Source organism: Anabrus simplex, chromosome 1 (assembly GCF_040414725.1).
Source record: "Anabrus simplex isolate iqAnaSimp1 chromosome 1, ASM4041472v1, whole genome shotgun sequence".
In the NCBI taxonomy this organism is placed as follows: Eukaryota; Metazoa; Arthropoda; class Insecta; order Orthoptera; family Tettigoniidae; genus Anabrus; species Anabrus simplex.
The window spans coordinates 616,547,031-616,573,002 of NC_090265.1; the positions used below are offsets into that span (position 1 = coordinate 616,547,031).

A 25,972-nucleotide genomic window follows, 5' to 3' on the forward strand; every position below is an offset into this window, starting at 1 on the left:
CTACTATATTTCTGTAATGGTGAAGAAAAGTGTATTAAGATAAACACAAACACCCAGTCACTGAACAAGAGGAATTAACCATATACTGTTAAAATTCCTGGCCTGGCCAGGAATCAATTCTGGGTCCCTCTGAACCAAAGCGGTATGTTGACCATTCAAGTAAGGAGCTGAACATTAAACTGAATTATATACTGTATATATATATTTCAGAGAATAAACACTTCCCCCATAAGGAGGTTGCCCATGAGGACAAAGTATACTAAATACACTGATGACTATATAAATGATTTCTCAGAATGGATAATGAATCTTTCAAGGATTTGAGGACCACGGCTCTGGTAGTTTGAATCTTGAGTGGAATTCTTCGAAGAAGTTAGGAATAGTTTCTCTTACACCGATCATGAGGCCTATAACCTCGATGTTATCCAGTCTCTATTCACGTCAGTAGAAGGGGGTAGTTGGTTTGTAAATTTTCTTTTCGTGTACTTCAATGGGCTGGTTAGCATGTGATTCAAACCAAACCATAGGATCAATAATATATCTGTTTTTGTTATTTTTGATAGCTGTCATATCGATCCTACGGGTACTGCCATTCTTCTGACAATCCACAGACGTTTTCGCGCACTGTGTAACCAGAGTCTTGCAATGACTGATATTGGAGTTTTGTATTGCATGGTGTCTAGTAAGTCGCAGGATTTTGTCATGGGGACAGTATCCCAGGACATGAGAAAGGGTTTCTATGTTGTGCCAATGTCAACAATGGTTATTGTCCTGGATACCCTCAGACAGAAAGTGTATAGGAACAACCTTTGCACACTTCAGACTCTCAAAAAAACTGAGCACAAGTGTAACATGCAGTATAAGCCAAAATAAACTACAGTGAGTTTTCCAGAATTTCCTGCACCACTGCAACTTGTCCCTGGATACAAATGGTGAACATTTTCAACAGCTTCTGTGAAGTAAGACAAAAACCTCAATACCATAAATTGTCAGTCAAATATATGGTATTACTCAGCATATCACTTTACGGCTCTCCTCGTGAGGCTTCGTACACAGTCAGTCACATGGGACTTGCTCCAGCACATGAATTTCCCAGTGTATTGTCTCTCCTTGTATATAAACCATTTAAATATACTACCATATTTCAATTCTTGTTATTCATATGAAGTGGCTGAACTTATGAACTTTGATTATTATGTTTCTACTCTGAAAAGATTTTGAACATTTTTTCAAATCCTCTGTGGGCCTATAAATTATAGTATTAAATCTGTCCTCTTTATGGTAATCCTTTTTAAAAGAAAAACTGTGATCTATGATTTTGAACAGTTCACAGAATATAATTTTGTTTATATCCCGCTTATAATTTTATCTGATATCTTTGTACCTTACATCATCCACTGTTTTCAATGAGTCAAAAAATCACAGTTGTGCTTCGGTAGGTAAAAATGTTCCTATTAAGAGAGATTGGAAACCATTTAGATAATGGTTGGGCTGTTAGCAGGGAAGGTTGGATATTGCCAGGCCTGTCTCTTGTGAGCTGACCAACCAGTTTGTCATGGTGGTCGGTTAGTTGATCAGGATTAAGTAAGAGACATATCTTTCATTATGCAGATCAGAAATCTTAAATACTGAAAATATTCTCTGGTTCATACAGCTATTAAATGGCATGCTATGATAACTAGTGTCCAGCTCGATCACCTACAGATACTAGTATCATGTGGTCAGTATAACAATTCTTTAGTCATGTTGCTTTGCTTGCATGACCAAGAAAGATCTTAATATTATACCTGAATTACATTTTTGTGGCACATAAATTCTATACAGTTCTTATATAACACAAACCACAGCTAATACGGTATGCATTTAGATACTGAACATACTGAATTGACAATTCACGACACAGTAATATTGTTGAATACACTGAGGATTCATTCTGACTTGTAATGTAAATTATATCCTATGACAATGAATCATGAGAAATCAATAAATAAATGTTTGTTGTTAATATCCTTTTTCCAGTCAGCACTCAACACACAAACCATATAGGATGCATTCAAATCTACCGACTAATTTGTTGCCAACATAGGCTTCATAGTGTTGCCTGAAATTTGATCAGAGTGCTTGATCATAACTTCTTTTATATACATATGTTTTAATGTAATTTATATAACTTAACATATTATTCATTGTAAGTTTGAAAAATTCAGTGGTATATTTACACAAAGTGTTCAGATGAAATTCGTAATACATTTTTACACCTATATTCACATACAAAATGTCAGTTGGGATGGAGTATGGCGGATATCACTGGGGAGAGTGATGAAGTACTACAGATTTTATGTAGTATGTACAGAAAGTCATAGCTCTCAATACGTGATTCATAGCAAGGATGTTGATGGTTGTATTGTGTGAACACTACTGGGTCTGTTAAGCAGAGCGTTGTTCACCGTACTGATGGAGGGTGTTCGTAGCTGAATATGTCGTAGTGATGTCATAGCTGATGAAGAACCCTGCGACATGGTGCCTCGGCGGGCAGATGAAGTCAGAGTGTCTGTCATGCTACTAGAGTCGGTGTTCATGTAGCGCATACACCGTCCTTGCTGATCTGTTCCTCGCACGTTGGCGCTGCCCCAGCAACATGCTACCCAGGCAAATGGAGGAATCTTCCTGTTGGTCAAGAAGGTTTTGTATTAGTTAAACAATAACACAAATTCATATTAACATTATAGACATGGTATGGGCTTTTGGGCTTACGCTGTGTCAAGAAAAGAAGGTGAAACTCTTTACATTTAGAACTTTGCTTTGCATCTTCAGAAGAACGTGTGTACACCGGTTATGCTCTCCACCCACCGTCCCCCTCCCATATTGTCTCACATCATTATCATCTTCTGGTTTTCTCCACATACTTTCATAACGTGTAAACTGGTTATCCCCCCCCCCCATCGTCCACCTCTCACATTGTCTCACATCATTATCAACTTCTGGTTTTCTCCACACACTTTCTTTCTATTCCTCAGCTCTGTTCTATTCTATTCTGGTGTATTTCATTGCATTTTATTTTATTTTATTTCATTAGTTTCTGTTTATTTCTTCTACGACATTCGTCCCTAATTCATCTAATGTCCTCTCTGTTACTTCTCTCACACACACGGTGTAATAGAACATCTTAAACCAAGCTCAATAGCTGCAGTCACTTAAGTGCGGCCAGTATCCAGTATTCGGGAGATAGTGGGTTCGAACCCCACTGTCGGCAGCCCCGAAGATGGTTTTCCATGGTTTCCCATTTTCACACCAGACAAATGCTGGGGCTGTACCTTAATTAGGGCCACGGCTGCTTCCTTCCCGCTCTGAGACCATTCCTGTCCCATCATCACCATGAGACCTATCTGTGTCGGTGCAATGTAAAGCAACTTCTAAAAAAAATTAAAAAAAAGAACATCTTAATTGGAGCTTAATAATTATCATCAGCTCCAGCTTGGAGCGCTGTGCTAGCAAACAGCAAGCCACCTGATGTTGAACGGGCGTACCACTACAGCTCCAATGGTAAGGCATTCTTAAATTCAAACCCTCATTATTGTAGAAGACTTCCTCGCGAACAGTCAAGATTTTCTTCTGAAAATACAGAGCAAAGTTCTCTGTGAAATGCAAAGAGTTCCACTTTGTTTCCTTGACATGGCATAAACACAAAAGCCCATATCATGTCTATAAATATGGGCTGTGAAAGCATCAATGTTAACACATTAATATTTTCAGTTATTAGATCAGACCCACACAACAGGGTTGCCCTAGGGCATCAGCTACAAGCAGTAGAGGGCCATGCTTGACATGAGGGCCACACTGTATGAATTAGTGTATGCTAAGTGCATAGAGGAAACACTGGGCATGGCCAGGAAACACAAGACAGCGCAGTCCATCACCTATCTCCTTCTTGTGCACGTCCTGAAAATGTTTCTGGGATGTATGTTTGCAACATGAGATGTGAAATTTAAAATTTAAAAATAAAATAAATAGTAGTGAAATTATGTTTGTGAATTACAATACTGGATTGTAAGGTTATAAATGATAATTTATTCAGGTCAAACTTAATGAACAATTCATGAGAATAACAAATGTAATAATTAACATAAGGGACATTTTAACAATACATTGAACATCAATCAAAATGAAGAACATATGTTTAAACAAGTTTGATGGATCTGTTACAGCCCAAAAGAATAAATAAATTTCAAAACGACATGCAATTTAAGATCTAATGCATTTGGCACTTTTTTTCGAATGGCATCAAGATGTCTGGCATTTGTCTTTGTTGGATGAGGTTCTTGGACAGTTCTTGAGGTAAACATTTGACAAGGAAGAACAGATCTGCCTTTTATAATATTTTAACTCCAGGTACATAGTATTGAACATGCTGAAGATTTTAGCAGCCAGTCAGTGTAAGAGCAGAAACCTTACTCTAGAAAACTTTTGGTTGGAATTGTGAAGATGTTGTATTTGGCCGGTGGAGAGGGAAGGACTGCGACTTCTGTGAGGAAGTCTATTATGTAGAGGTGAGAGTGCAATGAGAAGGAAATGGCCCTGAGTTTGCTCTGGATATCGTGAGGCTATATTGCCTGGCATGAGCCAGTTGTGCAGGCCAGTATTAGATCATGTCATATATATTGAGTACATGCCATTGAGAAGTTTGGTATAGAGGTAAAATTGCACTGACCAGGATATAGTCTGCACCCCTGAATAGGGTATCTAACACCTACGGTGCCATAGTTGCCTATATTCCTCATCAGCAGATTTTTACTCTCAGCGAGCGCATCACAAAACTTAGTTGCTGTGCTACGTATTCTGCTATGACTGGTATCAAGCTAGTACTGTTCATGCAGGTCGTACCAATTGTACCACTCGGCACCTGTTAAGCGGCACAGCGCATGGTTCTGGATGAGCTATACCTTTAACAGGTATGACATAGCAGCAGTATGCCAAATAGGGCTGGCATACTCAAGTATCAGTCTGATTGTTGACTTATAAAGCAGGAGCCAGTTTTCTACAGTAAGCCCATTGTTGGCTCTAATTATTGGCATTAATTTAAATAAGCGCACATTTGCTTACGCTTTAAAACAAGAAATATGATCATCAAACGTTAGTACTGTGTCTAGGCTGACACCTAGAAATGCAAAATGATATATATACTGCAAGGAAGCTTTATGTTTCTGGAAGAATATACTCCACTTCCTTAGAAGATTGTGATTCTTTTTTCTTTTCTTTACAATCTACTGTATGTCGCACCAACACAGACAGGTCTTATGGCGATGATGGGATGGGAGAGGCCTAGGAGTGGGAAGGAAGTGGCCATGGCCTTAAATATGGTACAGCTCCAGCATTTGCATGGTGGGAAAATGGGAAGCCACAGAAAACAATCTGCCAACAGTGGGGTTTGAACCCACTATCTCCCGGATACAAGCTCAAAGCTGCATGTCCCTAACCGTACGGCCAACTCGTCCGGTGATGATTGTGGTTCACTTCTGTGGAAGTATGGCAAACCCTTTGCAAAACAAAATTTCCTGTAGTTCATCTCATTTAACACAGCATAAACTCAAAGGAATGTTAATCATTTTAATGGTTTAATGTCTCACAAACTACCTACTTTAATAGTGTTTAAAGATGATTGAATTATATACCACTTGAGTTTCTTTATGAGAGGGTAAATGTACCAAAACAAAGTTGTCATATTTGAGCAAAATAAAATACCACTGGAATGAACAGGGACCATATTAGCCACCTTGAGCTCAGAAAGCCAGAGCTCTATTGCTTGACTCAAAATAATATCATGTTTTTGACTTGAAATAACTTTACATGGGTCTGTGAGTGGAACTTCATGGCAGAACAAGATGGTATGTTGTAGCAGCTCATAGGTCAGAGCAATTTCCAGGATAATACAGGATTACAGATTTATTTCCAGATAATATCAAACCATTTTTAGTTCTGCACCAATCCAAAGGAGTCTCCATGGCTCAGGTGGCAGCACACCAGCCTCTCACTGTTGGGTTCCATGGTTCAAATCCTGGTCACTCGACTTGAGATTTGTGCTGGACAAAGCGGAAGCAGGAGAGGTTTTTCTCTGGGTACTCCAGTTTTCCCTGTCATCTTTCATTCCAGCAACACTCTCCAATATAATTTAATTTCATTTGTCAGTCATTAATCATTGCCCTGGAGGAGTGCAAGAGGCTTTGGCAGCCAGTACAATTCCTATTCTCACCGCTAGATGGGGGCTTCATTCATTCTATTCCTTACCTGGTCGAATGACTGGAACATGCTATGTATTATTGTACCTATCTAAATACAGAAGCAAGGGATCTTGGAGTTTTACATCACCATTGATGTAGTGATTATAGCCACAGGACCATCAGTTTTACATGGATTCTGAAGCACAGCAATCTCATGCGTTTTGGCCATTATTTGAACAGTAGCTGTTGTGACAATGTTTTCGGCTATTGCACCTCGCACTGCACTTACCTTCTGTATTGATGGTGTAATAGCTGTAAATCTTTATATATAAATTTAATATGGTTGTGAAAATTAAAATATTATTATTATTATTATCGTATGGCATTTACAAGCATAATCTGTAAAAATATACAATTAACATACAAATTAAAACATAGAATGTCCAGCTTCGACAACCAGTCCACTGCACTTGGTGTCAATTCATGCAGAGTCCGTAAACCGTCCTTAAATGCTGACAGTGGACAGCTCTCAACAACATGAAGCAATGTCTGTTTCTCAGCACCACACTCACATGCAGCACTTTCACAATATCCCCACTTTTTCATCATATATCGGCACCTGCCGTGGCCTGTTCTGAAACGGTTGAGTTTTGACTACTCATGTCGAGGAAGATTGAAACCTGGCACTTTCTTCGTTGGGTCTTTAATCAGAAAGGCGTTGGTGGGTGGACATTGTTCCCATCGCTGTCTCCATTCTGCTGTTACACTGAATTTTTCATAGGAGTGTAGATCAGTCCAGAGTGGATTCCTGGATTTTAACCTCATCACAGGTGGATCTCGTAAGGCATTGAACAAAAGTGAGTTCCTGTGTGCAAAGGTCTTCTTGAGCAACTGTACTTTCGCTGCTTTTCTCCTCAGATCTGGAGGAGCAATGTTTGCTAAAACAGGCAGCCACTGAGTAGGAGTGGACCTCACTGTACCAGTAACAACTCTCATGGTTTCATTGAGCTGTACGTCAATCTTGCTCGAATGTATGCTGTTTTCTCACACAGGAGCGCAGTACTCACCAGCCGAGTATACTAGAGAAAGCGAAGCAGTGCAAAGAGTGTTTGCATCTGCACCCCAGTTGCTGCCCGCTAGTTTATGCAGTAGATTTACTCTTGTACTCAGCTTCTTTGACAAATTCAAGCAATGCTGTTTGAACGACAAGGACCGATCCAGTGTGACACCCAGATATTCAATAATCAGTAATAACAGAGGTTAGAATAAGGAAACAATATGTGTCCAGTTCTCTTCTGGATCAGGTTATGTTTTTACTATTTTCTTTACGTCGCACTGACACAGATAGGTCTTATGGCGATGATGGGATAGAAAAGGTCTGGGAGTGGGAAGGAAGCAGCCATGGCCTTAATTAAGGTACAGCCCCTGGTGCCTGGTGTGAAAATTGGAAATCACGGAAAACCATCTTTAGAGCTGCTGGCAGTGGGGTTCGAACCCACTATCTCCCGGATGCAAGTGCACGGCCAAAATGCCCGGTGATCAGGTTGTGAATCAAAGTTGCCTGTTTCTCTACCATTCTTTTTCTGCTTACAGTATTTCTCCTTCTTTACACTCTTCTTCACTGTATGCATCTACCTCTTTCAAGGCCTCTTTCGGTCTCTCTTTTTTTTATTTATTTTAAATTTCATAAAGGGCACCTGAGCCATGGCTCATATAGGTGCAATACATATCTGATATACATGTAGCAGAATTAGGAGATAACACAGAATCTTAAATGTTTTACATGAGAATAAACGGAAAGTGAGTTAAACTCATTATAGAGGTACGACACATTTAACGTATACATGTTGCATAGTCAAGATATCTCAGATGTTCATAGCATCTTATGTAAATATTTTACAAGTTTCTGCTTAAATGCAGTAAATGAAGCAGCCTGTCAAATATGTTCAGGAAGTGAGTTATACACATGTGCTGAGTAGTACCATACAGATTTGTTGCCATATTTAGTTGAGTTTATTAATTCAATGTGAGTTTTATTGACACCTCTTGTATTGTATGAATGTATGTCAGAATTTGTCACACATAAGTATTCGAGTGAGCCAGATTATTTATCAATTTATAGAACATCACAGCTGAAGCTTTCTGACGTAAAGCCTCAAGTGGAAGAACATTAAAATGTTTGTATAGATAAGCTGTTGGTGTCAATGTAGGTAGCTTAAACAGTATTTTTAATGCTCTCTTCTGTAGGATTTCAACAGTCTGAAATAGATATCTACTGCAACATGCCTAAATATGCACCATATAAAGTATATGACTTTGAATAAGACCGTGATAAATATTTTTTAGTAGAGTATAGTAAGTTTGTATTTAATTCTATTAAGAACGCCAATTGCTGGTGTAATTTTATTACAAATCACCTGAACCTGATCACTCCAAGAGAGGAATTCATCAAGAATTAATCCTAGGAACTTTGTCGCCCTAGCTCTAGGTATTTTGCAGTTATAAATTTTGAGTGTAATATCCAAAGAAAGTCTGCATGCTGGTTTCTCTGTAAATATTTTCCTTGTAACTCAGTCTTCTCCCATGTGGCCAGACAATTTCAACTTGCTAATTTCTATCCTGTGCTGTAGTTTTGAAACTCCAATCCTCTTTATAATTTCCTGATTTTTGATTCTATCTTTTCTTATCCTTCCTACCTCCAAGGAATTTCATCTTGACTGCCTGAACTCTGCTGTCATCTCATTTTTTTCTCAATATTGGTAATTAATAGTTTGAATATAGAACTTGCTTGACTTACCTTGGGAATTCTTTGCCTCATGGTCTGGTAAAAGGCATTTTCTTGTATCCTTTTACCAATCTCCTTAGTTATTTTCCCAACTTCTGTGATTACACTTCACATGTATTTGAAACCTTTTATAACTTCTATTGGTTTTCTGCATCTTTCCATCTTCCCTCTTCCTTCCTATCTCTTGTCATCACTACTGGTTACTCTTCTCTATACCGGTACTTATTCTCATTCCAGACTCTTCTATAATTTGATTCCATACTTGTTCTTGTAATGTACTTCCATTTCATTATCTCCCTTTGCCATTATGTCATCTGTAAACAGCAGCGTTTTTACTATGGTTCTTCCCATCTTCTCTATCTTGTGGAATTCATGACAAAGAGTATGCAGGACAGTACACTTCCCTGCCTAAGTTCTGTTTTTACAATTAACCATTTTATTTCCTTCTATCTTGGTCTTTATAATTTTGATGCTATTTATACATATTTTCTTTTGTGCAAAGTTTTCACCATTTGCACTTCTGCTCTGTCTACCTGTTTTTATTCCTCAGTGCATTCCCAACCAGCTGCCTTGGTACACTGTCATAGACCTTCTTGATGTTTATAAATGTCATCAACAAAGCAAGCAAGTTGGCTCTGTGATTAGGATAGAGTAGGTGTGAGCTTGCATTCGGTAAATGATGGGCTTGAATGCCATCATCAGCAGCCTTAAAGATGGTTTTCTGTGGTTTCCCATTTTCATACCAGGCAAATACAGAAATTATACCTTAATTAAGGCCATGGCTGCTACCTTCTAATTCTTAGCCTTTTCCTATCTTTGCATCATGGAAAACCTTCGATGCGTTACTGTGATGTGAACTAATGTTGATCTGGCTTTCCTAAAGCCATATTACCATTCTTCCATTTTCTTTTCTATTTTTACCCTCAATCTTCCATCTAATATCCTCTTGAATATCTTGACTACATGTGAAATAAATGTGATTCCTCTGTAGTTGTTACATTCCTTCTCATCACCCTTTTTTTGTTTTTTTTTTGTTTTTTTTTTGTTTTTTGTTTTTTAATAATGGGATTATTAGACTCTTCCTATCTCTCTGTAGCATAATAGTTAGTAACTATTAGCTGCCATCCTCAGGGGTCTGGGTTTGATTCCCAGTACTGCAAGAGATTTAAAAATGGGAGGAGGGCTTGTATGTGATTCAAATGGTACCTGCAGCTCACCTCCACTGGAAGTGTGCCTGAAAAGAGAAGCTACACCTCCAGGTGAGGATGAGAGTTTACTTCAGTGCTATTAGTTGTAGTGATTAACGCTATTAGCTGCTGTCCTTGGGGGTCTGGGTTTGATTAACTGTACTGCCAGAATTTAATAATGGCTGGAGGACTGTTATGTGGTTAGAAAGATACATGCAGCTTACCTCCATTGAGGGTGCACCTAGGAAGAGCTATATTATCTTGGGGTTAGAATATGAATTTACATTTTCATTAGACCCTTACCGTAATCTTCTGTTTTTCTTCTGTACCTTTCTAAATAATCTATATACATCCCATGTACTCCTGCTGTGCTCCCTGTCTTTATCATCTTCGTAGCTATCTCATCTTCTCTAGGAGCTTTTTCACACTTCATTTTCAATACAGCTTCTTCCATTTTTTAGCATGGACATGACTTTCTTTTGTTCTTCTTCATCTATTATTTCTTCATGATCCCTTTCTGTGAATCTAATATTCAGTAATTTCATCTTATCTCTTGCCCATTATGACATATAGTCCAGAGAGTTGTGTCATACATCAAAGAGAAGTAAAAGTATGTCAACTGCAAGCTGTTGAAATGAAGTTCCTTAGATCAGCTGTACAGAAAACAAGAAAGGACAGAATTAGGAATGATCAGTTTTCCTGCCATTATTAAATCTCTGGCAGTATAGGTAATCAAACCCAGATCCCCATCTCATCATCATCATCATGAATTCCTTCCAGCGAGCCGGGTAGGATGTTTAATAACGATGTGCCTCCATTTATTACGGTCCTGATATGCTTCTTTTCTCTCTAGGGAATTCCATGTTTCTCCTCTCTTCTCTAGATCTTCTTTTATCTGATCTAACCTCTTTTTTCTGGGGCGTCCAATTGGTCTTCATCGCGGAACGATCTTTTCATAATACTTCCTTGGCATTCAAGTTACCTTCATCCGCTTATCGTGTCCTAGCCACTTCAGCCTTGCAACATTCAGCCTTTCTTTCATGGTCAGGTTGACCTGCAGGTCTCTTCATATCTGATCATTCCTAATTCTGTCCTTTCTTGTTTTCTGTACAGCTGATCTAAGGAACTTCATTTCAACAGCTTGTAGTTGACTTACTTCTCTTTTATGTATGATGCAACTCTCCAGACTATACATCATGATGGGCAGGAGATAAGTCTTAAACAGGGTCTGTTTAGCCCTCTGAGGAACTCCCTTATTCCATACTATGTTCCGTACTTGATGGAAGGAGTTGGATCCATTTTGCACCCAGTTCAACACTTCGTTCCTGGCACTTCCATCATTTGATATTGTACTCCCCAGAAATTTAAAGGTATTCACACCTTCAATCTTCTCACCCTCGAGGGTGAGGTTACAAGGTGAATTTGTCCTCCTAACTTTCATTACCACTGTTTTGCTCTTGCTCACAGTTATTTTATATTCTTTAAACTTGGTGTTCCAGAGATCCAATCTCTTATGAACATCTCTCTCATTTTCTCCCCTAATAGCAACATTATAAGCAAAAACAAATGCATTAAGATCTTCTTTATCTATTTCTTTGAGTTCCTTTGTAATAGTATCCATGAGTGAAATGAAGAGCAATGCAGAGAGAAAACTCCCTTGTTGGATACCTCTTCTTGTTTTAAACCACTCCTACTTGCACACTACTTACACAACCATCATATAACATCTGAACTTTGTTAATTAGTACTTCTGGGAGGTTATGTTTTTCTAAACATTCCCATATTTTTCCTCTCTCCAAAGAGTATATTCCCTTTTTGTGACAAATCTGTCCTAATTCTGTCTTCATATACATTATATCCAAGATTTGATATTTTTACTCTGTTGTTTTTTTTATTTTTTATTTACAAATCCATTCAATGCATTTTTCCTTCCTTTAACATCCTCCTTCAATATACCGTACCGGTATCTGTGAAACATTCCCAACATCTTCTATTCACTTCCTGTACATCCACTGGCATACTTTCTTAGCTTCTTGATATCTTTGCCTAATCTCTGCTTCCTTTCCGTATATATGGAGTTTTGAACACTTACATGTGGATCACTTTTATTAGAAACACTCATTAATGTTTCATATTAGATGCACAATTTATGTAAAAGAGGGAACAGAAAAAATGAAACTATCCCCTTCCCCCTCCACACACACCTGAAAAAGAAAACATTTAATAACAAATTATACCTGAAAAATATATAATTTAATTAAAAGATAATTTCAGGTATGGTATAATTATACATTATATATTTTCCAGGTATAATTTGTTATTGCATAAATGTTTTCATTATCAGTCATTTTATAATTTCATTTGTCCTGAATTAGTTTTGATAACCTGAGGAACCTCACAGTTTTAGTCATACCACTCATCTCCTTACTCCCAAGTCTTCCCAGCCTCAAGTTTACAATGTCTTCATAACATTACTCTTCTGTCAGAAGTGACCCAGAAGAAATTCTGCTGATTTCCTTTAGATCTTTTCCACTTGTTGAATCCCGTAATCCTTGTGAGGGTCCCATACACTGGAATAAGGATCTTATCAGTGACTTATATGCCCTCTTCTTTACACAATGGTACATGCAGGTCACTTCTATTGGCAGTGTACCTGAAATGAACTGCACCACCTCAAGATGAGGACGACCCTCATAACCATATGAAATCATGAGAAAAGCATGACATTATACATTATATATTTTCCAGGTATAATTTGTTATTGCATAAATGTTTTCATTATCAGTCATTTTATAATTTCATTTGTCCTGAATTAGTTTTGATAACCTGAGGAACCTCACAGTTTTAGTCATACCACTCATCTCCTTACTCCCAAGTCTTCCCAGCCTCATGACACCTGAGTGTTATGAAAGGTGTTACTCATGGTGGTCAGTCATGCTGTAGTAGCAATTTGTGATCTTGTGGAAAAGCAATGACAAACTCCTCATCTTGCATCCTCATTATAGTGCTATCATCACTTTTTATGGTTTCCCTATAATCGTGTCACCTCTGGTGCTGCTATCTGAGCATCCAACCAGCCTCTGGGCTGATGACCTAACAGACATAGAAATCCATGCCTAATAGATCAGTATTTCCTGAGGCTTCAATCTTCACTTCATCTTTGTCGTTGACAGAATCAGAAAGTGAAACTGCATTGAAATATAGTAGATGGAATAACTTACCTGAGACTCCTGCATATGTGAGTGGAGAACACACAGTAAATGAGCGGGTTTGCTGCTGAGTTGAGTGGCGCTAAGCTCTGAATGAAGGTTGCCACTGCAATGTTCGTCTGTGTGTGTGGTATGTAACCATACACTTGTAGCAGGTCGAACAAAATGTAGGGGCTCCAGCAAACAATGAACACTACAAAGGACACAAAAATAAATGTTAAAAATTTGTAATAATATTTTGATTTCTGAATATGATTTCCATCTGAATCTCTTGAATTTCAGCTTTGAATGAAACTAACATTAAAATTTGATATAGTAATTCAGAGAATCTTGACTGTGATATGAGTACAGAGACAGTTCAAAGGTTCATGATTCATTTGTCAAATAATAACTCTCTGAAGGACCTCTGCTCTAAATATGTCAAATAGGATAAATTAATGAATAAACACGTTCCTTACTTATACTACATCAAAGATTTGGAAAGGCTTGTAGACTTTTCCCTTCAATGGTATGAATGATAAATATTAATTTACGAACTGTCCACCTCCATTAGTGCTATTAGCTGCCATCCTTGGGGGCCTGGGTTCGATTCCCTGTACTGCCAGAGATTTAAAAGTGGCAGATGGACTAGTATGTGGTTAAAATGGTACATGCAGCAGACCTCCATTGGAGGTGTACCTGAAAACTGTACCTACCCTAAGATGAGGACACGAGTTTACTTACTATCTATGAACTTTGGTAACTTGGTGATGTTCTAAGGTCCTGTTGTACTTCAACATGTTTTTTCTCAAATAATGATTATAGTGACTTTAGTACTGCTTTGAATTGTTCAACCATGTTCAATTGATTCTGACAGGCCATTCTTAGCTACAGACTCCAAGGAAAGGAACAAGTGTTCAAATGCTATCATAGCAGGAGTCAGTTGCTGAGGATGACCCATGAAACTTACCTGAGAGCACTCTAATTCAGGTTACAAATTTTATTATATTTCAATATATTTATAAGAAGCAACTTTGACATTAACCTCAGATATCCAGCTGATTTTGTATAGTTCTATGCAAAAAATGCATAGTGTTATGTAAACACTAAACATTTCTAAGCTGCTAAAGGCTAATTTACACAAAGAAAGTTTTGAGAAATCAAGCAACAAGGGCCTACAAGCTTCCTGTAACTTTCATTCAAGTGGAAAGTAAGCGGACTACTTTTGTGTCTGCTTTCCTATCACACCACCAACTTGACTCTCTACTGTCCTTGTATAAACCCCAACTTACTCTTAACCTCATTTGACCTCATCACTTGGTTTTTACATCACAGTCATTGTAAGGTCAATGAATATTAAATTTCCACGACCGCATTGTAATTGAAATCGACTCTCAACCTGTTAGGTCATGTTTCGTACATGTAGTGCCTGTTGAAGAGATGTTAAGTACAGAACAAAAATGGCCAACGAGACGCCAGTGGGATCCAAGCCCACAACCTCATTTTATGTCAGTTGCTCTATCAATTGAGTTATGGTGGCGTAGGTCATCTTTGTTTTTCAACATGTACGTAACACAACCTAACAGGTTGAAAGTCAATTTTGATTACATTGTAAGGTGTTCATATGTCCTGATTGCTGGGTAGTTTCCAGGTGTTGTTTTCTATTATAGTTCCTGAGATTTTCCTGATAATTTTATTTTCAAATATAATGAGTGATTAATTTTCAAAAACTAACAAATGATATTATTAAGTTCTTAGAAACGCACGAGAAATACTAGCATTTTATGGAAAGTATGGCACAAATAAGGGCTATTTAACTAGACTAAAGAGTGGTTGAAATGTTATCCAATCCTGTAACAATTAAGGGTTGGGGAGTCCCAAAGGGCAGTATTATTGGACCTTTATATTTTCTTATCTATATAGATGATATATGCCTGCTGTCATTTCTTGATGGATACAGTACTTTTGCATCCATCTCTTGGCACAGGCCAGAGTAAAGTGTAGCTTCCACCGAAGTCCCAGTCAACATCCATGGCTGTGACAATATGGAAGTTGCTGGGGTATGGGTAGTGCTGAGTAATGACATTCAGAGCATGACTAGTGCATCTGAGTGTTATGAAAGGTGCTGCTCATAGGGTCAGTTGTGCTGCAATAGTACTTTCTGACCCAGTGAGGAAAGCAATGGCAAACTACCTCACTCCTCATCTTGCCTAGTACGCCTCATTTTGGTGCTCCCATTGGTTTTTGGGGTTTCCTCATAACCGCATAACCTTTGTGGTGCTATTTGAGGATCCAACCAGCCTCTGGGCTGATGACCTAACAGACAGACATAGATGATATGAATATAGAACTGGATTCACAGATATGGCATATTACAGATGATGTTAGACTGCACAAGGTAGTAAATAAGTTACAGAACTCTGACTGACTGCAAAAAGACCTCAACAATGTTGCGAGATAGAGAGCAGACAGTGGCATAATGGTAAATGAGGTGGTAAGTCAGGTAGTAAGTTTCACCGAGAGGACAAGTCCTCTCAGTTTTTACTGTGCTGATGGGATGAATGTATCTCATTGGGGCTTGATAACAGTTACTTGAGAAATATTTCACTCAGTTATGATTAAAAATTTATTTTTCAAAAAGTCATCATCTTTTTCATTTCTCCTTGTCCAGCTCCTGCCAGGTCAGAGTGTTGATGGCAGTTCTCCACCATTGCCTTTCCTTCCACCACTCCTCTTCAGTAATCGTATTCCAGTCCAGTCTTCTTTTTCTTATACTGCTCTTGACAGAGTCCAACCATCATGTTCTGGGCCTCCCTCTTGCCCTCTTTCCTTCTATCTTAGCTTCAACACTTGTTTTGATATCCTTACCTTTTCCATCCACATGTATGTTGGGTATTCAGCCCAAAGGCTGGTTTGATCCTTCACAGCTCCACTAACAGCTGTCATAGATAGCCTAGGTTTCACTGAAGAGGCATACTAGGGAAATGAGGAGTGATGTAGTTTCCTGTTGCTTTCCTCACTGAGTCAGAAGTTGCTATTACATATCAGTTTGCCAAGCCCACTGAAATACATGCACCAACCGACCCTATGAGTGATATTTTCACACCATTCATAACAGGGATTGGCTGTATAAGGAACGGTAATACTAGAATCGCTCACACCTCGGTCACTTTTGTATTGTCAAAGACAAGGATCAGACTGAGACAGGTCAATGAAAGTAACAAATTTATTCTAGCCCATACCAGAAGACATAGTGCACTGCAAACACTACATCCCCTCAGCAAAAGGTGTTTCATTTTAAAAAATCGAACATTGAGAATCAAAGGTACGTACGTATGTACCGTATTCAAACCGAAAGCTGGTTTGATTCTCCACAGCTACCCCAACAGTTATCATAGAGGCCTAGGTGTCACTAAAGAGGCATACTAGGGAAATGAGCAGTGAGGTAGTTTCCCGTTGCTTTCCTTACTGAGCCAGAAGTTGCTATTACATATCAGTCTGCCAAGTCTACTGAAATGCACTCACCAACTGACCCTATGAGCAATATTTTCACTCTATTCATAGCAGGGACTGGCTGCATAAGGAATGGTATTACTAGCATTGCTCATACCTCAGTAACTTTCATATTGTCAAAGCCAAGGAAATGAAATGGCGTATGGCTTTTAGTGCCGGGAGTGTCCAAGGACAAGTTCGGCTAGCCAGATGCAGGTCTTTCGATTTGACTCCCGTGGGCGACCTGCGCGTCGTGATGAGGATGAAATGATGATGAAGACGACACATAAAGCCAGCCCCTGTGCAAGCAAAATTAACCAATGATGGTTAAAATTCCCGACCTTGCCGGGAATCGAACCTGGGAACCCTGTGTCCAAAGGCCAGCACGCTAATCATTAGCCATGTAGCCATACGTCAAAGCAAAGGAAGAGACTGAGATAGGTCAATGAAAGCATCAGATTTATTCTAGCCCCGTACCAGAAGACATAGTGCACTGTAAACACCACATCTTCCCAGCAAAGGGCCCTCCATGCACATAACATTTCCAAACCATCTCAATTTATTCTTCTCCATCCTATCACTCAGTTTTCCTACCCCTGACCTCAACATTTCTTACTCTGTCTCTCATTGTCTTCCCTGCCATACTCCTCAGTAACTTTGTCTCACTGGCCTGAATTTTACTATCATTTCTTGCTGTTAAAGTCCAAGTCTCTGATGTATACATTCATATAGGGATATAGTACATCTTGTACATTATCTCATTACAAACTTCTCTGTTCCACACCACGTTCCTTACATTCTGGTAGAAAGTATTTCCCGCTTGTACCCTTCAACTTTGCATCTTGCATTATTTCACTTCCCAAATATTTGAAGTATTCAACAACCTCAAGGCTTTTCTCCCTAATACTAATGATTCCTTTTTCTTCCCTTTCTCCTCTTGTCATCACCACTGTTTGTATTACAGAACTATTTAAAATAGTTTTACTTGAATCTGCTTAATGAAAGAACATCAATGTCGCGTCGCATACAAAACAGGTAATAATACTAATAAGATAATTTTCAATTCAGATAAGATAGAGGATAAATGTATGTTTAATAAATCAGGAATTTACAAATTAACATACCAAACATGTAAACAATGATACGTAGGACAGTGTGGAAGAAGTTTGGCTGTAAGGTACAAAGAACATGTTAATGCAGTCAAACATAAAAGATATTTGGTATTGGGAGAACATATGGTTGAAAAGAATTGTAAATTTACAGACATTTCTAATGACATGGAATTAATACCCTACATTCGTCCAAAAAGTGAAAATTATTGACTGTTTTGGGAAGTTTAGAAATTGATCTTGCACAAAAAAATAATTTTGAATCAAGTTTAAATGAGAGAAGTGCAGACGATAACCCACTGTATAGACTAGCATATGATCATTTAAGGAACAAAAAGAAGAAAAGAAGAATAACTTGAAGATCTTAAATTTATATAAGTATTCTCATTCAGTTCAACAAAATTTTTGTATTGATCATTTTCGTAATATTTCATATGTTTTCTTTATTCATTGATTTGCTAAATTAGGGCACAATACTTCTTTGAATTATAAAAACAAAACATAGTGTTATATTGTTTTATTCTTTGAACTGACCACTGATGAAGGGAATGAATGACTTCCTGAAACATGTATGGTTAAATAAATAGTTTTCTTTCATTAAAAGGTGTATTGACAAGGCAGGTTCAAGTAAAACTATTTTAAATACTGTAGTTCTGTAATACATTCAGACTAGTCAATATGGATCAAACAACCCTATTAACCTATCATGGTTAAGTTTATCAATATCACCACTGTTTAGCACTTCTCCACACTGATTTTCATATCATATTCCTCAGTACAGTATTGTCATTTAAAGCCTCTAGTTGGATTTGTACTTTTGTATTGTTGACTCCCCATCTGCAAACAAGTACATTTTTATATCCTCTCTATACCTTACCTTGATTTCTTTTAGAATTTCATCCATGACCATTTTACACATAAGTAGAGACAATACACTACTCTGTCTCAGTTCATCATCATCATCATCATCATCATCATCATCATCATCATCATCATCATCATCATCATCATCATCATCATCATCATCATCATCATCATCATTTCCCTTTATCCAGCTGTAGCCGGGTAGGGGCAAATATGGTTCCTCTCCACTTTCTTCGGTTCTTCCACCACTCCTCCTCCTCCAACACTGTGTCCCAGTCCAGGTTTCTTTCTATAATGCTGCATTGGATGGTATCCTTCCATCTCAACCATGGTCGTCCACGGCCTCTCCTTCCTTGGATTTGCATTTCCATCACCTTTTTCGGCATTCTTTCGTCGCTCATTTGCTTTATGTGCCCAAACCATCTTAGTCGGCTCTTCTCTATTCTATCATTCATTTTTTCCACTCCAATTTCTTCCCGGATTTTCTCATTCCTTATTTTGTCTCTTCTACTCTTCTGTATCATACTTCTCAAGAACTTCATTTCGGCTGCCTGTATTCGACTCTCATCCTTCTTTGTCATTGTTCAAGTTTCTGCTCCGTAAGTTGTTATGGGTACGTAATACATCTTGTACATAGTATCCTTTGCTTCCGTTGGCACATCTTTGTCCCATAACATGTTTCTTACACTATGATAGAAACAACTTCCATCTTGAATCCTTTTACTAATCTCAGCATCCAGTCGAGCATTCTCCATTAATTCACTCCCCAGGTATTTAAACGTTTCCACTACTTCCAGGGGCTTGTCTGCAAGTCTAATCTGACCTTTCCCTTCTTTCTCCCCTCTAGTCATAACAAGAGTTTTACTCTTTTCTACACTTATTTTCAATCCACATTCTTCGATCTTACCATTCACCACATTCAACTGTTCTTGAACCTTCCTGTCGTCTTCTCCTCAAATCACAATATCATCTGCAAATAACATCATGTTCATTTCTCTTCCTCCATATGCTGCTTTTGCTGTTCTCATGATGTCATCCATTACTATTGTAAACAGGATTGGTGATAGAACACTTCCCTATCTCAGCCCACTAGTTATTTTGAACCAACGTGTCCTGCCAACTTGTGTTTGCATGCAACTACAACATTCCTTATACAATGCCATGATCATTTCAGTTCAGTTTGGTTTGGTTTCTAAACCAATCTATTCTCCCCACTGGAGTCTGTACACAACTGAGACAATTCCTATACATTGCTTTCACTACTTCCTTTGATTGCCTTCCGCATCCTTTTCTTTCCAGGGTTTCCCACAACTTTTCTCTATTAACACCATCGTATACCTTCTCTAGATCAAGGAATTAAATCACCAGATCTTTTCCATATTCCCACTGTTTTTCCACCAGTAATCTCATGGTAAAAATAGGATCTATCATTGATCTTGTCGAAATCCATGTGGCACTTCTGCTAAATTTCTTTCCACTCATCCTCCTTTCTATTATTCTCTCCAATGTTATGGCTATTTGTCACAACAGAGTAATTCCTCAATAATTGTCACATTCCTTTCTGTCACCTTTCTTGAATACTGGTATTATTACACCAATCAATTACTTTTTCAGTAAAACTACAATTACTTTACAGAACATTTGTCTTAGGGAAATAGCTGAATTTTTTTTGCTTGGGGCTGGAATAATACAAAAGTTTTCAAGGAAAGGGCATATATTACTTCATTTTGTGTGGATTTTTTTAAAGCATAGAGACATTAAGTGGCTATCAATCACTAGGTGTCCGGCTCCATGGCTAAATGGTTAGCAGGCCGGCCTTTGGTCACAGGGGTCCCAGGTTCGATTCCTGGCTGGGTCGGGAATTTTAACCATAATTAGTTAATTCTCCTGGCATGGGGAATGAGTGTATGTGCCGTCTTTGTCATAATTCCATCCTAATCACGACGTGTAGGTCGCCTACAGATGTCAGATCAAAAGACCTGCACCAGGCCTCTCCAGAGGCCACACGCCATTTATTAATCACTAGGTGGGACTAAACATGATAACTTTCCTTGAAATTTTCAAAATGACTCTTTCCCATCATTTTTAATTTAATTAATGACTTTTGGAATTTAAAATTATTTTCTATTTACTTTGCAAATAATTAACTGGTTCTTAAAATTCTCATCGCTAATCCTTGATATCTAAAGAGGGAAAGTACATCTTTGCATTTACTGAAAAGATGCCTCACAGGGGCACTTGAAGGAATACCTGTATTTCATTTTTTAAATTTCCATTTATTTAGGAACCTCTCCTGTATTTACAGGCTGCCACTAAGTACAAGGTAAAACATATACAATTTTCTGTACAGATCTATTAATTGAAGAAAACTGTAAATTATAAAGGAACAGTATAATTAGTGTGGCATTTCAGAGCTGTAGATGTAGAGGTGGTGTCTCAGGACCTTGATGGAGCCTCGGAGGATGAGTGTCGCAATTTCGGGGATGAACTTCATTGGAAGTTGAAAGCGCTTCCATGTGGCAATGAAGTGACGAGCTACAGTACCGCGAACTCCGACCATTATCCCTGTTATTTCGATTTCCTGAAGGTGGTATTTAGACTGCTATAGTGCTCGAATCTTTCAGTTGGATCTGATATGAATCCTTGAGAGCTGTTGTCTTTATAGACTATGATATCAATTCTCTGAGAACTACCGTTTATGGCCAGTCATTGAACCCCTTCTTTCTCAGTTCTTCGGCAATGAAGGATCTGATCTGGTGGTGGTGCATGTTTCTTAGGAGCTCCCTGTGTGTGTAGAATCCCAGGACATGACCAAGAGTTTCTTTCTCTCTACATAGTTGGAATGTCTTTTAAAGTGCTGGGGAGGTAAGAAAGTACCTCATCCAGAACTGGTGAAGCTATTGTAGCTGCTGTAGTAGAACCGAAAAATATATTTTCATTATTTTTTCACATTTCTGCTTCTGTGTGATATACATCAATTACTAGAATGTAATGATTAAAATTTTATTTCAAGAATTAAATTACAAGTAAATGTTACTAAGAATGTAATCATTACAAGTAATTTGACTACTTTCCATCTCTGGTTATCATGTACTATATTATGCAATCTTGATCTCATTTGTTCTGGCGGAGGCTTTCAAAACTGGGATTCTAGACATGATATAACTCCTTCAATACATTAATACTAACTGAATCGAAATTCTATGTTCTGAATTTCTATCCAGTTCCTATTAAACTGGAGCCTTTCTTACAAATGAAAAAAGAATGCGTCTCAAATCAGCTCATTTTGGAAGAAATTGCTGTGATTTTGAAAGAATTTGCAGAACAAGTGACCGCAGTTCATTGTTATTTTGATTGGATTGTGATTTCTTGAGCTGATGGAATGTGAATTAAAAGTGTGTTACTTCCATTGTCAGTACTATAACTTTCCATGAGCAGAAGCTAGATATGCTTTGAAAAAGAATTCAGTACCATACTAAAAAGGATCGAACAAGTCACAACATCAATTATTGTTTGAGGAAAGTATGAAATGCGACTGAATGAGTATTTTTTAAACCTATTAGATATTTCTGTCTTATAGTATAATTTGTGAATGAATATTTAGTGACAGTCTTACCAAATACAATTACAAAAGTCATTTTGACCGTCTTGATCTTCGCCTTTGGGATGAGGCCTCTAGAGCTTGCACGCCGGGAATCTGGATCTTCTGCATAATTGTGGTCACCATCTGTACAACAGAGTTACAGTATAAAGCTTTAAGTATGGCTTGAAGTTTGGTTTAGACATATTAATAAAACTATAAAAATGTGGAAGTTAAAGGAAATGGAATTTTCATAATGTTAGTCAGCTAAGGGATTTATATTTAAAATGTGGGGTTAATTTACACAATACATTAAATGCATTTACGAACTATTCATTCTGAGGGAATCTTTGATCATCAGTCTCATGTAATTGTATGCAAGTATAAACAAGGTGATAGCCTCTGTTAGCGTAGAGTCTATTACAATGTAATTATTTGCCATTAGGACAGATTGCAGTATATTCCAGATGTGTGGTTACAGAAGGGTACATACTGAAAAATTGCCTGGGGGGAAAAACTAATGAGAAAATACTAAAAACAACTTGGAAGAGCCCATGCTTGTGGAAAATATTTGACCTAAAGGAAAGACAACTGGACAGAATATGTGTCAAGGCAAGAAAGTTTTCTGCATAGAATTATGGAAGGTTGTGTGTAAGGGAAAGGAAGAACTGCAGAAGATGACCATAGCTTGTATACATCAATCAAATTATGGCAAACAAGTCCAGCCACAAACCAGTCTTCAGACTAAACACTACAAAAGTAGAAGGAAGCAGGATTCGAATAGTATGTGGTGAGTTCAAATATGATCCAGCTTCAAATTTCTTTAATTATGAAGTATGCATTACTGACAGGCTTCCTTCAGCTTTATAGTGAAGGTTGCCAAATATTGTGTGACCAGTTGTAAAACATAATTCACTACATGTTCACCTTCCCCGGTCAAGGTTGCAAAGATCAAGTCGTTACACAGTGGTATGGTATTTAAGAACACTTAAAGTGAGAGAGACATGTGTCAGATTTACTGGTATGTTAAAAACCTCTTTTTAAAGTAAAATTCAGGCACTCAAATATTTCTTAACATTCATAACAATAGAAGTTCTGTGAAATCCATTCCTCTCTCCTGGTTGTCCATGGTTAGTCACGTAGAACATCCTAGAGAAAGAAAATACCAGCAAACTAGGTTCTCCCCTTCCATTAAGATATAGTGGTAGATTTTGGATGCCTAAAAGCAAGATTCCCACCAGTTAAAATGGCACAAGAGGTCATTAGCAAAAATATAATGCAGCATGTGAATGGAGATTGGAATTGACCAATGCAGTTCCAAATGAGTGGCAGGCATTTCCTTCCAGATTGTTTTGATTTGCAATGAAAAACTTGGGTTACTTTGCTTTTCTTTCTAGTTGCTTTACGTTGCACCGACACAGATAGGTGTTATGGTGACGATGGGATGGGAAAGGGCAAGAAGTGGGAAGCAAGCAGCCGTGACCTTACAGCCTGTTTTGGAAGTGGGAAACCATGGAAAACCATCTTCAGGGCTGCCGACAGTGGGGTTCGAACCCACTATCTCCCAGATGCAAGCTCACAGCTGTGTGCCCCTAACCGTATGGCCAACTCACCCGGTGGGTTACTTCGAACAATGCCTAACCAAACATGGACGATGTGGTTTGTTGCTCCAGAAGTAGGGTATGAGAGCTTCCCCAGACAGTAGCTATGGTGCACCAAATCAAACATGGAATGTGCACCAGTGTTTTCGCTGGATCTGTAGAGGACTTTGTAAATGCCTCTGAATGGGCAATAAAATGGCTGGACAAGTTTTGTAAATTTGTGTACAATATGACCTAAGCTAAATAAAATAATAATGACAATAACAGTAACAATAATAACAATTAAAAAATTACTGTTAAAATTGTCTTGCTCCAAGAGTTCTCAAAATAAATTCCAGTTTCAAACAGATTTGACATTCATGTTCTTAAGATAGAGTTCTGTAACACCTGTTGGCATGCACGGGTAGGTATTTAATTCATGCACATAAATTAATTCTTCCTGCTATGATCTTGGCAGCTGAGAAAAGTCACTTCAAGTGGAGTTCATCTCAGTAGTATTTCCTAATTTACTATGAACTACTAACAGAACAGGAATGAGAATTGATGAGAGTTATGAAAATGAAACAACTAACCCCACTTCTTTTTGTTGTTTATGCAGAAGAGGCAGTAAAGGAAATCAAAGGGGAACTTAGAAGAAAGGAAATCACAGTTCAAGGAGAGGAAATCAAAACTATGATATTTTCTGATCATACAGTATTATTATTTTATTTGAATAAAAGGTATCATCTCCATACAGGCCATAAAGATGCTTGGAGGAGCGGAAGGTAAAGGCACTATCCGCAACCTCAGGACTAAGCACGGAGTGTGGTTCACTCTATACCTGGCTGCCTGTTTCACCCAGAAATTAACCTGGTACTCAGTTTCTGGAGTAGGCAGAGTGAGGGCCATCTGCACCTGAAGAAATGGAAATATATTTTCTTAAATTCTTTGACTTCCTAAAGGGGAATCAAACTCATCCTTCAGGGGGAAGCGAGCACTCTTTTACCGCCTTGGCTGGGCAAACAGGTTTCTCCACAGCAGTTCATTTGTGTGTCAGTAAATCTGTTGACATGAGTCTGGAGTATCTGAGCATCATTGAATGTCACCGGACTGAACTGGGATTGAGACTGCCAATTTGGGCTTAGAAACCCAGTGCTCTACCATCTGAGCCACTTAGGCCACCATCTGAAGAAATTGCTGAACGGTATGGGCACAGTCATGAAGGACTACAAGATGCAAATAAAATAAAAATGGAATCTTGAAATAATAATAATAATAATAATAATAATAATAATAATAATAATAATAATAATAATAATAATAATAATAATAACAACAACAATGTAATTGGTTATACGTCATACTAACTACTTTTGACGGTTTTCGGAGGAGAAGCCATAGTGCCGGAATTTAGTCCCGCAGGCGTTCCTTTATGTGCCAGTAAATCTATCGACAAGAGCCTGACATATTTGAATGGATAAGATCAGGTCACCAAAACGCCTTGATTTTACCGGGACAGTCCTGGTTTTTGGTTGATTAACCGCCTGTTCTGAAAAGCTTTCTTGGGATGAAGAAATGTACCGGTTTTCAAGATATGATCATTTGATCTCTTTGAGAATGTTCTTTTTCTCCGTGGAGATGACACAAATCTATTATCTGAACAGCGACAACTATCATCAATCACTGATCTGCATTTAGGACTGTTACCTAAGTGGTAGATTTCCTATCAAATGTTTTACCTGTTCGGGAGATGGTGGGTTCGAAACCCGCCGTCAACAGTCCTGAAGATGGTACGCTCGCTACCTTCCCAATCCTAGCCCCTAGCCATCTTTGTGTCGCCGAAAACCTTTGATGCATTAGCGTTCGCGTGACATCAAACTAAAAAAGTCCACCTCTGTAATGTAGAGCTTAGTGTGATTAGCTGCCAGTCCGGGTTCGATTCCCGGCTCTGCCACGAAATTTGAAAAATGGT

The 25,972-nt window shown here is 38.2% G+C and overlaps 1 protein-coding gene across 1 annotated transcript in view; it reads right to left on the reverse strand.

Moving 5' to 3' along the window:
• Window positions 1-2,378: 2,378 nt before the first annotated feature.
• LOC136881992 (cardioacceleratory peptide receptor-like) overlaps window positions 2,379-25,972 on the reverse strand; it is a 283,179-nt gene continuing 259,585 nt past the window's right edge. Inside the window, exons 7-9 of the mRNA XM_068229121.1 lie at window positions 22,457-22,567; window positions 13,409-13,589; window positions 2,379-2,667 (exon numbers count right to left, since the gene is read on the reverse strand). Coding sequence (XP_068085222.1) covers window positions 2,379-2,667; window positions 13,409-13,589; window positions 22,457-22,567 — 581 coding nt within the window. The remainder of the gene's footprint in view (window positions 2,668-13,408; window positions 13,590-22,456; window positions 22,568-25,972) is intronic.